At 44.0% G+C, this 13,943-nt stretch overlaps 1 protein-coding gene across 2 annotated transcripts in view; it reads left to right on the forward strand.

Moving 5' to 3' along the window:
* LOC137654743 (uncharacterized) overlaps nt 1-13,943 on the forward strand; it is a 156,342-nt gene that overhangs the window by 79,590 nt on the left and 62,809 nt on the right. For both annotated transcript variants that reach the window (XM_068388660.1, XM_068388661.1), the window contains exons 37-44: nt 3,635-3,762; nt 4,158-4,313; nt 4,638-4,760; nt 5,266-5,355; nt 5,623-5,817; nt 6,340-6,504; nt 6,665-6,903; nt 7,105-7,237. In XM_068388660.1, coding sequence (XP_068244761.1) covers nt 3,635-3,762; nt 4,158-4,313; nt 4,638-4,760; nt 5,266-5,355; nt 5,623-5,817; nt 6,340-6,504; nt 6,665-6,903; nt 7,105-7,237 — 1,229 coding nt within the window. The remainder of the gene's footprint in view (nt 1-3,634; nt 3,763-4,157; nt 4,314-4,637; nt 4,761-5,265; nt 5,356-5,622; nt 5,818-6,339; nt 6,505-6,664; nt 6,904-7,104; nt 7,238-13,943) is intronic.

The following is a 13,943-nucleotide window of genomic DNA, read 5'->3' on the forward strand; positions in this document are numbered from 1 at the left end:
TTATTTATGAAAGATCTATTTTAATGTTATTACTGTTTCTAAAATATGTTATTTTGATTGTTCATTACTTCTCTCAAAGTTTGTTTATTTCTTTATTTCCTTTCCTCATTTGGCTATTTTTCCCTGTTGGTGTCCTTTCCCTTATAGCATTCTACTTCACCAACTGGGGTTGTAGCTTAGCTAACAATAATGATAATAATAATAATAATGATGATGATTATAATAATACTAATAATAATAATAATTATAATAATAATAATTATTATAATAATAATAATAATAATAATAATAATAATAATAATAATAATAATGATAATAATAATGATGATGATAGGCAACTACTAAGAGATTCAGGGCCTCTGTAACACGGTTTTTTGGACTTTGCTCCTTATCAAAGCATCGGATGTAGCTGAAAGTTGACTTATGTATATTTTACAACCACACACAAATTTTGTCAGCATTATCAATAACCTAAACCCGATAGTTTTAATTTTTATAGAGTAAAAATGATCTAGCCGACGCCATGGCCAGTGATAACGAGCCAAGAGTCGAAAACATTCACTACGTAAGCAATGTAAACACCTATTGACAAAATTTTGCCCCGCCCATCCACCAGACACCCATTCACCTTGTTCCATCGGCTCTGAAACCCATAACAGGATTTGGAATTGCCCCCGTGGTTGCAAAACTGCATTTGTCTTACGAATTACAACTTTATACAGTCAAGAGAAAGCCCGTGGCCATATTTACTATCGCCTGAATAGGTAATTATTCAGTTTCTAGTTTAAATCCAATGTTCATAGTCTGATTTGTATTTAGCGTAATATGATTATAATACTTGTAATGTCATTCAGGCTTTTGAACATTTCCATTAACTATTCACTATGCCACCAAAAGAGAGAGAAAGAGAGGGATTGTATGTAAACAGTCTTTATATAACTATTTTTGTTAAAATAAGATTTTTGTGCTAAAATCTCCGTCAGACCAACCGTGTTAGCTATGTTTTGGGCATGACTGCATTTTATAAATAAATCCTGAATAGTTTTAGGAGTTTTATTTGTACATCTAATGGGAATTTATAAAAGTGAAGTGAACATAATTCATTTATCCTTTAAAATAATTACTACATGTAGCCAAACAAATAGTAGTAAAGATGATAATGCAATGAAGGAATGATACCATACTTTATCTTTAGCTTCAACATCGGCAATAACATACCCAGTTGCCATAATTTGTCAGCTTAATGAAATAACCTATCATCTAAAGTTAAACTTAATTTCTGAGGAGGCCATGGCTTATTGCACATTGAAAGAATATGACAAAGACTTTATGAATGGCGGAACGATACATAAATGTGGGTGGGGTATTTGTGCTAGCGTAGTAATACTACTGTACTGTAGCAGTAGTGCCGTAACAGTACTATACATGAATTAAACGTTTAGGCCAACTGCTGGGATCCTTGAGGATCATTTACCACTTCTTACAACTACTCGAAAAATTAGTTTTTATAGCCAGAATTTAAATTTTCTGATCCAACAATGCCCATGATAGCCTTCAGTGTTATCCTGAATTACAACGAGGCCAAAGTGGGTGGAGCCTCGTGAAGTCATCATTCTGACGATAATTACTAGTGAAGGTTTAAAGCCAAAATATGGTACCAGTTATTTATTTATTTTTTTCTTTTTTACAGTAAATACGTAGGTAGCTAGACAATAAATAAAAATTACTGGACATTGGATATAGCAGTTATCAAATCAAGCTGGTCTATTACGTTTTTGAAAATTACCAACTAATCCATACACCTTGTCAATCTGATTGTGACCTATAAAGTAGACTGTAATTTCTTAGGAAACTTATTTTGGGAGTTAGACAAATAATCGAAGTGTTTTTGTATTTATTAACATATTTTGTTCGTTTGTTCATTATGACAATTCTCAGTGGAGAGGTTTCAGAGTTCATAAAGGTGTACTGCTTTGCTTTTATTTACACTTTTGAGTTATTGTTGGCAGAGGTATAGCCTTCGTTACGTATAACCAATCATCGATCGAGAAAGAGAGAAGAAATGCCGTCATAAGTTACGTAACGAGTGCGTTCGAAACCTTTTCTCTGAGTAAGTTGGCCCGTCTTCAAAAATCGTCACTTTTACTTAATAAAGTACTAAATTTATTCAACCTACGTAATGCAGAATATAGTCAAAATTTATGTGTACATATAATGTGCATTCTGAATAAGCGTTATATTTATGAAATTCATAGCAAAAAAGTTATTGCGAAAAAACCGTGTTACAGAGGCCCTGAATCTCATAGTAGGGAGTGGTGATATATACAATTGTCTTTTGTTTGAAATTCATTATGAATGATTAGATCCCTGACTTCAGGAGGTAAGTAAAATCAATCCTCAACTTTTCATTGGAATTATTATATGAGTGATGAGTTTTATTTCGTGTATTAGTGATCTTGTTAAATACAGTTCCCTGTAACTACCTTTTACAACAGTTGGGTGATTTCAGTAATAAGACCAAGTCTATAGGGAAGTATTTGTAGAGACTGTTAACTTTATAATCTAAAATTCCACTCATTCTAATCTCATTCTTAAGATGTGCAATGGGACATTAAATGTTTATATACAGCCAGGAATGTGAAGGGCTTTTTTTTTTTTATTAATTTATGATTCAAAATTATGGTCATATAAAGAATAAATTCATTCTTTTACAAATGCCTTCAAGGCATAAAGGCCCTATTTGAAAAAAAATATATTGTCATAATTTCATAAATAAGGATTAGCTAGGAGACAATTTGGTTGTAACACAGCTCATGAAAAGTTTTCCTGGCTAAATTTTACTCGACCAACATTTCCTTTTGAAGTTTGGATATAAATTACAACCGTTATTATATAACATTTTTTACTCTCTGTATAATGGCTGTCTGCTAAAGAAGGTGATGAATGCAAGAGTTGATGAGAGAAGCACAAGAGGAAGGCCAAGCTTTGGGGGGATGGATGGAGAGAAGGAAGCTCTGGGTGATAGGAGGATAGATGTGAGAGAGGCAAGAGAGCGTGCTAGAAATAGGAATGAATGGCGAGTGATTATGACGCAGTTCCGGTAGGCCCTGCTGCTTCCTCCGGTGTCTTGGAAGACCGCTGAGGTAGCAGCAGTAGGGGATTTAGCGTTATGAAGCTTCATCTGTGGTGGATAACGGGGGAGGGGGGGGGTTGTGGCACCCCTAGCAGTACCAGCCAAACTCGGTTGAGTCCCTTGTTAGGCTGGGAGGAACGTAGAGAGGAGAGGTCCCCTATTCTGTTTCATTTGTTTGATGTCGGCTACCCCCCAAAATTGGGTGAAGTGCCTTGTTATATGTATGTGTATGTATATAGGTTATTATGTCTTCAGTTGCGTGATTCTCTATATTAGCACTAGGGAGAATCGACATTTATATGTATGCTGAAATGTTTATCACTTGTAATTTAGTACTTTTGGCAGAAACACTTATGTAATATTAGACTTTTGGCTCAATTAGGTGGAATACTGCATTCACTACAATTTTATCAGAATAGATAATATGCTGAATTATATGCATACAGTATATAAATTTGTAATACTGTACCATAAATGATGAAACATCTTCCTTTTTTTCAGGCGACATGTACCATGGATATGATTTCCTCAGGGGAAACTTGTCTGTGTCGTCATTACAAAAGAAAGACATGTTGATGGCCAATATACATGTGTACCATGATCCACAAGCTTTGGAGGAGAAGCTAAGTGTATGTAAACAAATACTCATTTAGGATTTCACTAATGCTTTGATTTTACCATCTAAAAACATCTGGTTATATTTGGAAGAAAATTGAGAATAGATTTTATATAGAAGAATGGACCAGAGATATAAAAGTAGGATCTTTTTTGTAATAATTTTGAATTGGTTTATATTTTATGCTTGGAATTTATTTTTATACTCATTGCTAGGATAAAGCATTTCCGAGAAGACAGTGCTGTATCAGAAAATGTCAATACTTTTAATGAAAACCTGATTGAACACAACAGTAGAATTCTGTATTTGAATCCCACGTGAAAAAGCAAGATTTAATTCAATTAGCCACAACTTGAACCAAGGTAGACTTATTCGATTTGGAGTATCACAGTGTTGTTCTAATTAAAGATAGCAGTACTTTGGGCTGATGAGGAAATACACATAGAGGGTCAAGTGGCTACTTTACCTCAACACTTCAAGGCTGGCATTCTGATAGAGACCTCCATGGAAGAGTTTCGTAAGGCGGGCATCATCCTAGGCCACTCAAAGGACAAGCATATAAAGGTGAGAGTTAACAACACATAGTTCATGATCTAATTTACTTTCAAGATAATTTTTCATTAAGTTGAGATATTTTTTTTTGTGCCATGTAGAGTTTTGTTATCATGGGTTGAAATTACTGTGGTGTTCCAATGTATTGTAGATAGGTGTGATTTAGTAATTAATTTCATATTTTTCTGTAACCCATTCTTAAAATGATCAAGTTTCAATTTAATATAGTAGTAACGATTTCACGTCGTTCTGAGGATTTGGAAAATTATCCAGTTTTTATTTACTCTCTTTGAAAAAGGGATGTGGTAACCTAGTTTTTTTTTTTTTCTTTTGCAGACAGAGGCCAGAGTGCAGTGGAATGATAAAGTCGACGCTGGTTTCATTCTGTTTGGCCAAGTCACATCCCTGACTGACTTCTTGGTCAGCTGCACTATACGTACACCTTTTCCAGGGTATCAGGTAAGAACATTAGGCTAATTACATTAATATGACTATGCTGCAGAAAAAAATTTTACTTCATAGCTATCTATATCTCAGTCATGAATACTAGAGTATGTGTAACACTGTCTGATAATGGTAAATTCAAAGATACTTTATTTTTTCGTTATATTGACACTATGTATGTACAGACCTAAGAAAAGGAAAGTTTTACATTTTCTTTTATGAAGTCTTGTTGATAGGTATGAATTTGTACCAATCTTTCACATTTCAAATTATTTCCAAATGTGACATAAGGAATTTTGCCAATTTTGATTATCTTCTTAAAAATATGAGACCAATCATTTTCAGTTTAAGTATCATCAAACTTTTCTGCTGTTTAATGGGCAGTATTTTCAGCTAACTTGTTTAACATAATCTGAGGAATAGTATTTTAAAAGTATCTTTTCATAAATTCCATTTGTTTCTAATTTTAATTCTTAAATCCCTAGTTCTCAGAATCGCCCTTAATTTTCTATTACTTTAGGTGATAACAGGAGAACTTAGAAACCTATTTACATTGCAACCAGAAGTTCGTGTTCACCCCAGGATTTTTGGTCAGATAGGAGATAATAAGGTATGCAACGTTGTGATAGAATTTATCACAAATATCCAACTTTTGTATTACTTAAATTTCATTTTATCTTTTTTAGACTATTATTAATGATATCTCAAAGTGATCTACATACAAGCATCATTTAAAAAACCTACAATGTATCATGTACAAATATCAAATTACAAAAAAAGATGTTTGGTGCTTTTGGTTATTTGCTTCAGAGATGGTGTTTTAATTTATCAAAATGTTTAGAATTTTAAAACTTATTTGTTTCTCGCGCATCTGCAGTATGGCCTTGGGGCTCGTTACGAGCAAGGCCAACTTCCTCGCCTGCGCATTGCCATTGAATTGTATTCCCCGTTGCCTGAGCTCCATACTGTCGTTCTCGATCTGTGTGATAACACTACGGATTCCAGTGTGAGGTATGACCTTACCATGAAATATGGACCTACAAAAAACTTACGACTAAATGTGGACCTTGAGGTAAAAGTTACTGTTCTATTTCCTTATTTGATTTTTGATAAATGTAGAGTTCCTGAAGCTCCTTCATTAGTTTGCTTTAATCCTGCGATGCTTTCAAGAGTGGTATTATCAAAATTTAGAATCTAAATTTAACTCTCTTTTTCCCTGTTCATGACTCATTGTGATATAAATGAACCTGTCAGTGATTTATCATAGTAGACACTCATTAGCTGATACTTCTATGATAAGGATGCATTTTGATATATTGCATATTCCTTTCTAGGTTTTACTAGTCAATGATGTGTGATGTAAAATAGGGTAGTGGAAACCAGTACTATTTGGAAGATGAATTTTGTATGAATCAGTTTTTTTTCCATGTAAATTGGAATTTATTTATGTAATAAGTTTCATGAAACCTAATTCATTTGATTTTGAGTTCAATGCATTTGTCTCCGGTCTCTCTGATACATACAAAATTCAGTAAGAAATAGGATTCTTATTTATCTATTGGATTATTTATCTATATATTTTGTGAATCTTCAGAGAAGTTCTGGTGGTTTTGAGGGCCATGCCATAGCTGAGTTACCCTTACAGTCCCTAGATAATAGACTCACCGATGCCAGTGTGAAGTTTGCCGGTTTGATTTCATGGGATTCAGTGCCAAAAGTTAATATAACTATCCAATCAGAAGGTGCAGATACATCCAAGGTAAAGAAATGTCAATGATTTTTGTTTCTAAACATGGGATGTGAGTTTTCTACTATATGGAAAATACATTAGAATACAATTTAGTTATGGAGATATGTTACCATCTGAGTGTATGTAAAGCTTATCACCCTAAGTATGAGATTGTTTTCTTTCACCTCAGCTTGTGGTGAAAGGAAGTTTACCGAGGATTGAAGAAGGAGATCTACACGTTTCTCTGACTTCCTCCATAGAAGGATATGAAACGTTTGATACCACTTGGGAATACCTCATCCCTACGAGCGAGGACGTCGGGAAATTGAGTGGTAGCATTCATACGAAAGAAGGCGTTTATGAGATCTTCGCTCAGGGCACAACCAGAGACCTCTCTGGGACATATTCATCTCCGATTGAGCCATTTAGGTCAGGCATAAAAAGTATCTAAGACTTTATTAAAAGATATTCAAATTACTTATCCTATATTTACCTGCTTATTGATGTATTTTTAGAATGATACTTTATGATTATTTTTGCCAAATTATATTTGCTCAATAGAAGATTTCTTCCCATCAAAACTTTTGTCGTTTGTTGCAAATCCTATAAATTTTTTTAACCTTTTTTCAGAAATGGAGAGTTTATGTGGCAACTAATTGTTGTTGATATATTGAAATCTCGTCTGAAAACAAAAGTCGGATGGGAAAGAGGAAATATTGTTCTTGACGCCACTGTCAAATATGATCAGAACTTCATTCGTGAGGTAAATGGAAATTCTCTTAGAGTTGGCTTACTTGCATAGGTGTTTACTTATGAAGTTGTCAAGAGACATGTCTTATTAATCTATAGAGGTTAATCAAGTTAAGGAACTAATAATGTTTTATTTCATTCTACAACATGTAGCCATTCATGTATACTTTCATTTGTAATTATTCTTTATATATAGTTTTTTTTTTTCTTTTTAAACAAAATGGGCATCAGGTTATATGTGCCTTTTTTAAAATCCCAGACAAACAAAGGACTAACTTGTTTTTACAAAATGCTTTGGTTATTTAACATCGATCATGGAGTACACTTGTCTTTCAAAATTCTGTTTGTTCCGTAACCGAAATACAAACCACGCTATTTACAGAGGGTTTACCTTTTAGCGCAGCTGAAATGGCGAGCCATTAGAATTTAACGAGGGTGTATTACCCCCGCGCTAGTTAGCGGGGGGGGGGGGGGTAGGGGAGTGGTAGCTAGCTACCCCTCCCCCCCCACACACACACAGATGAATGCTCACTTTCACTTTTGGCTCGGACTGTGACAGACGTCTCTGTCTTGGTCCTCTCTTGGCAGCCATTGTTTGTTTTGTCTTTACTTAATCGCTTACTTTTCTTTTACTCAATATATATATAAACATGTTTTTCATGTTTGTATATATATTTGAGTATAGAAATCAGTAAGTTTCCTTTTCAGATTTGTGTGTAGTGTACGATATCTACGTGGTGTCCTCGGCTGTTTGGCCACCACGGCGTATTTTATGGGTGGCGATCGAGTTTGACTTCGGTCTTTCTCTCTCTCTCTTGAGGTCGTTCACCCTTTTACTACGTGTTACTACGCCCTTGTAGCTTCCTTTCCGTGTGGGGGGGTTGCTACGCCGTACGTTTGTCTCAATTAGTTTATGAATCTAATTGTAGTTTTTTTTTTTTCAGCTTGTAGAACGATTCCTTTCGGGGTTTTCGTTCTTTCTTTAGTGTTCATTCATTTTTAAATTACATAATTACATAGTTACATAATTATAATTGTTATAATTCTGTTTTGGTTACAGCTCTCCTTCCGTGAGTGTAAGTGGTTGTGAGGGCACGTGCCTGTTGTGTAATTCTTGTTTCCTTTCCCTCGGGATTCCTCTTCGGAGCCTTCCCGGGGGAATGAATGTGTACTAATGTTTTTTGTTTTATTTTTTTACAGTTACCGATCTAGTTCGTTTCTGTAATATGGCAACGGTGTGAGCTGTCTTGTTGAGGCCTGGGGATTCAGCTGTTGCTGCCTCCCCCCTTGTATTTTCGTCAGGGGCGTGTCTCCTTCTACTGGAAGTACTCCCGTGACGACGGACAGCTCTCCAGTTCATTTTAGAACTCTCAGGAGGCTTGCCTCCTTGGGCGGGTAACTTTCCTTCCGAGGGAAGTTTTTCCTGTCCAGGCTTGAGTTTTTTTCCCTTTTGGGGGGTTCTTCTCTTGCCTTTTTTTCGTGCGACTATGCTCTTGGTGCTGAGCGATCACACCTGCAGTTTTGCTCAAGGGGCTGGGCAACTGCAGGAGCTCCTCTTCGGAGGATTGCTCCTTTTAGGTCACTGGCTGACCAGTCTCTTCTACGAAGTGTTTCTCTTTCGTTCGCGAGAGAGTACACTCATAGAGACTCCTCTTCGGAGGATTCTTCTGTTGCTGTTGCTGTTGGCCTCCCTCGCCGTAGGCCCACCGTCCGCCTTGTCGTAAGGGCCTCTCATCTCCCTATAAGGGTGCTAAGAGGCGCCTTTTTGAATCTCCGTTTGCAGCCTACAACTCCTTTTTCTTGATCTTCCGCCTTGGTGCAGATGGACAGCAGTCTGATCTCGTCTTCCGACGGGCAACGGTCTTCCCGACGGACAACGGTCTTCCGACGGACAACGGTCTTCCGACGGACATCAGTCTCCCGGCGGACAGACAACGGTCTTCCGACGGACATCAGTCTCCCGACGGACAACGATCCCTTCGGGGCAAAGGGTTGCCTCCCACGGGCGTTCTTCCCTTGCGTGTCAGGGTTCCCCTGCGCGCCCTTCTGCTGTGTTCTCTCCTGCTCCTGCTCAGTGTTAGCGCACAGGCGCTCTCCTGCTCATCAGCGCTCTCCTGTTCGTCAGCGCTCTCATGATGATCATCCCTGCTGTTTCTGTTGGTTCCTGTTACGCGCCCTGTGCGCCCACGTTCGCCCTCGCGATCTAGAACTTCGGTTCAGGTCGGGGTCAAGGACTCTTCTTCTATGCGCAGGCTTCCACGCGTTGCCTTCTGCTCGTCAGCGATCATCAGTTCGCCAGCGATCACCTGTCTCTCGGCGATCTCCGGATCGCCCGCGTGTGTTACAGCCGGCACGCCAACGTTCTCCAACACTTCTGAAGGAACATGGTTCGCCAGCTACTAGCTCACCTGCACATGCTGCTCGCCATCGCGCGATCGTCTACCTGCGGATGCTGCTCGCCATCGCGCGACCGCCCACCTGCGGATGCTGCTCGCCATCGCGCGACCGCCCACCTGCGGATGCTGCTCGCCATCGCGCGACCGCCCACCTGCGGATGCTGCTCGCCATCGCGCGACCGCCCACCTGCGGATGCTGCTCGCCATCGCGCGACCGCCCACCTGCGGATGCTGCTCGCCATCGCGCGACCGCCCACCTGCGGATGCTGATCGCCATCGCGCGACCGCCCACCTGCGGATGCTGATCGCCATCGCGCGACCGCCCGCCTGCGCATGCTGATCACCATCGCGCGATCGCCCACCTGCGCATGCTGCTCGCCATCGCTCACCTTCGCATGCTGCTCGCCATCGCGCGATCGCTCACCTGCGCATGCTGCTCGCCAACGCGTCGGCATGCCACAACGCGCCAACGCCAACCTGCGCGTTAGCGCTCACCAGCTCACCAGCTCACCACCGATCGCCTGTTGATCCATATCGCCAGCGGTCTTCCTCGCCCACGCGGCAGCGCGTTTCCTCGCCATCGCGCTAACGCTTGCGTTCGGCGCCTCGGACTCGCGCTCATTCACCTGCCCACCCTCGCGACCGCTCGCCTGCGCGCCCGCGCGACCGTTCGCCTGCGCGCCCGCGCGACCGTTCGCCTGTGCGCCGGCGCGACCGTTCGCCTGCGCGACCGTTCACCCGCGCGACCGTTCACCCGCGCGACCGTTCGCCCACGCGACCGTTCGCCTGCGCGACCATTCGCCTGCGCGCCCGCGCGACCGTTCGCCTGCGCGTCCGCGCGACCGTTCGCCTGCGCGACCTCTCGCCTGCGCGACCTCTCGCCTGCGCGACCGTTCGCCTGCGCGCCCGCGCGACCGTTCGCCTGCGCGACCTCTCGCCTGCGCGACCGTTCGCCTGCGCGACCGCTTGCCTGTGCGCCCGCGCGATCATTTGCCTGCGCGCCCACACGCCCACACGCCCACGTGCCTGCACGTCTACACTCATGCGCGTCCGCGCCCATGCTCTCCAATGTTCGCCCGCGCGCGAACCAACGGTTTTCCATCGCGCGGACGGACGGTGTTCCGTCGCGCGAACCGACGGTGTTCCGTCACTCGAACCTACAGTGTTTCTTCGCACAAACGTCGGCTTATTTCTTGCAGTGTCCATTGCTCGTCTATGGGTTATCGCTCGCCGACCACCAGCTCTCGCCTTTCCTACCATGCTCGCCCTCCTTCTGCGCTCCTTCGCTCACCTTCGTTTGCGTTCCTGCGTTACCGCGCATGGGCGCTTCCACGTTCGCCCACGCGCAAATCTTTGAATTACCATCGCGCGAGCTCCAGGGCGATTGCGACCACGATTCCCATTGGGGTTTTCACAGCATGGCCAGCCTGGCGAGTTCTTCTGGAGCGTATTTCCAGAACACGGCCTCACCCCGTAAATGCAGAGCATGGCACTTGCAAGAATAGGAGAAACTTCAGGGAGATCTGAGCAACACTCCTCTTTCCAGAACCTGGGTTAGCCCTTCCCCGTCATTCCCTGGAAGGATTTTTGGCGGGGGGGCTTTCCGTTCGACATTTCTCCATCGGACAAGGGGTGACTGCTTACCCCTTCCTCTGGGGGCTTACCAGGTCCTTTCCCTCCTCGGTTACGGCCCGAGGTTTGGTTCAAGGAAGCTACAGGAAGATCATGGGTACTTTCCTCCTCTCGAGCTCAGGCACCTTGGCCTTTCGTCGTTAAGTATCTAACTTGCTGACAAGCTCGATGTTGTACCATCTGGACGCGCTGACTGAGGGCTTCCTTCGGGTGTCTCATCTGTGGAGGTCGACGACCTCAGACACCCTTCCATCCTTGAGAAGAGTTTGTTTGTGCCCAAGGACAGAGACTTAGACAGCGGCTGTGCGGAGGAAATCGACTTCCGTTTTCACTCCTCCAAGGCGCTTTCTTCCAGACTCTGCAGGGCTCCAGCGCCCTTTTCTTTCAACCACGTCGGCCTAAGTTATCGGCTACGACAACTGGGACAAGGTGTCCAATTGCAGTTTCCTCCTGTCAAGAACAGATGGCACGGGAGGCTCCCCCGGGGGGGCATAGTCCTAAAAGGAGCGGCAGAGTTCACGAACTCTAGGATTGCAGGTTTTTCGCTGGGAGGATGCTTAAGGTTACTCATCCGAATGACAGCTTCCCGATGCCCATTCCCGCACAATCTCTGTGATCAGCCAAGGATATCGCGCCTGCCGTCTCTGTCAGCGAATTCAGTGTCTCTGAACCTCTATGCCATAGCGTCAGCAAGAGTTGCCCGGTTGGGCAGAATGATCCATACCTTAGGCGAAGGTCTTCCATAGGATCATCGACGGCTTCACCCCCGGCCTCTTCAGTCGATCTTTTCTTGTAAGGAAGGATCTGAGAGGGGAGTTCCGTAGTCAACCTCTGAGCCCTGATCAAGTTTGTCGAACAAACTTCGGCCAGCGTAGAACAGCAGAATCGATCAGACTGGTAACGAGGCGACAGGACTCCTTAAACCCTGGATCGGAAGGACGGGTACTTTCAGTTTCCATTCCATCCATCTTCCAGGGAGCTCGTCGAATTCAGCCTAGACTGCAAGTATTCCTGCTTATGATGCAGTGTGGCTATCCCGCCGTGGCATAGCAGGTTTTTTTCCCCAGAGAACTCTCCCTGCCTTCCTCATGGCCGCTCAGGTGCAGGCTTCCGCCTCCTCTGCTGTTTGGAGGGCTGGTCAACTCCGGTAGGCTCGGGTTCGACCGTCTTCAGCGCCAGGACAAGCTTCCGGATGCTTCCCATGAGTGTGGGTTCATGGTATTTTGCTTGGAGCCTTCTCTTCTTCTGCCTCAACATCTGGAGTTTCTGGCCATGATATTGAGTCAACGGCCTTACCACGTTGGAAACCCCGCTTCTCGTCCGTCCAGCGAGGTTAAGCAACGTCGGTTCTGGTCGGAACTTGGATGGGTGACCACCTGGGGACGCCAGATTCTGTTACCACATCCTCCGAGCCTTCCTTTCAGTTGACTGTGGCAAGACTGAGGAGAGTCGCAGTACCTGTTCTCAGTCAAGCAGAGCTTTCAGCCCTACCTTGGAACGTTTCCTAGTTCTCCTTTCCTCATTGACCCGTCTATAGTCCGAACGGTCGCCTCAGGATAAGTTCCATGTGGGGCGGTCCAAGTTCCGGTGGCTTCAGGCAATGTTTAACCGGACTTTCTGGCCCCTATGGGACCAGCGGAACTATTAGACCTGCAATGGGTGTTGACCTATGGAACCTCTTGATGGTAGTGGATATTCTCGTCCTTTCCCCACATTCTTGATGCTGTTCTCGGACTCGTCAAAGGAAGGGGGGGGGGGCATGTTCCGGTCCAGGCCTATGGTCAAGACCTGAAGGATACCTCTCCATCATTCAGGCAGGCTTAGGGGCCTTAGTCTGGCCCCTCTACAGATCCTACAGCTCCTGCCGAGTCGCCCCGTGCGCGTCGACTTCATGATTCTGGCGTATTCTAACCAGCAGGGGACGCATTTTCACACCTTCACATCTTGCAGTAGAGATACCGGGATGATTGAGATTCTCTCAATACCACCATCGGCTCTCTCATTCCAGGCAGGGGAATGTTCTCTCCGACTATCCGAGCAGAGCCTCGTAGAGAGAGTGTACCGGGGGGTCTTTGACCTTGGGTAACCAGCAAGTCCTGGTCTGGGGGACCTGATCGCGACAGCTTGGAACCTCAAGCTTCCGCTGTTCTTCCCCCCAGTCTCAGACCCCGAGACTCTGGCAAGATGCACTCTGGTGATGGTGGGACAACTTCGACGCCTGCGTCTTCCCTCCTTTTTGTCTGTGGACAATGGGTCTCGACAAGACCAGGTGTCTGTCAACCTTTCAATGGGAGAGCTCCACTGGGACTATGTGCAGAACAGTTTCTATACCCTCTGCTTCCCCTGACGGAACTCACGGGAGAGCTTCTCCCACGGCGCAGACTACTCAAACAACCACACTGCTACATCTCTCCCGAACCGGGGCGTCGCTTCGGCTTCATGCCTGGAGACACTACGCCTCCTCCTCAAGAAGAGACAACCCGCTACAGTCGCGGTACGGAGGTCGCGTCATCTGCGATAGTCATCCGCAGGGGTCTTCCAGGCAAAGTGAAGTGTCTTCGGTGGTTGGTGCCGTGGGAGATATACCTCTTCCCTTGAGGCCTCTTCTCCAGCAATAACGGTCTTATTGCCTTTCGGCGGGAGGAAACTCCTTTCCGCTCTCGGCAATGAAGCCTGTCGCTCAGCCTTTCC

This window comes from Palaemon carinicauda, chromosome 15 (genome assembly GCF_036898095.1).
Source record: "Palaemon carinicauda isolate YSFRI2023 chromosome 15, ASM3689809v2, whole genome shotgun sequence".
Lineage (NCBI taxonomy): Eukaryota > Metazoa > Arthropoda > Malacostraca > Decapoda > Palaemonidae > Palaemon > Palaemon carinicauda.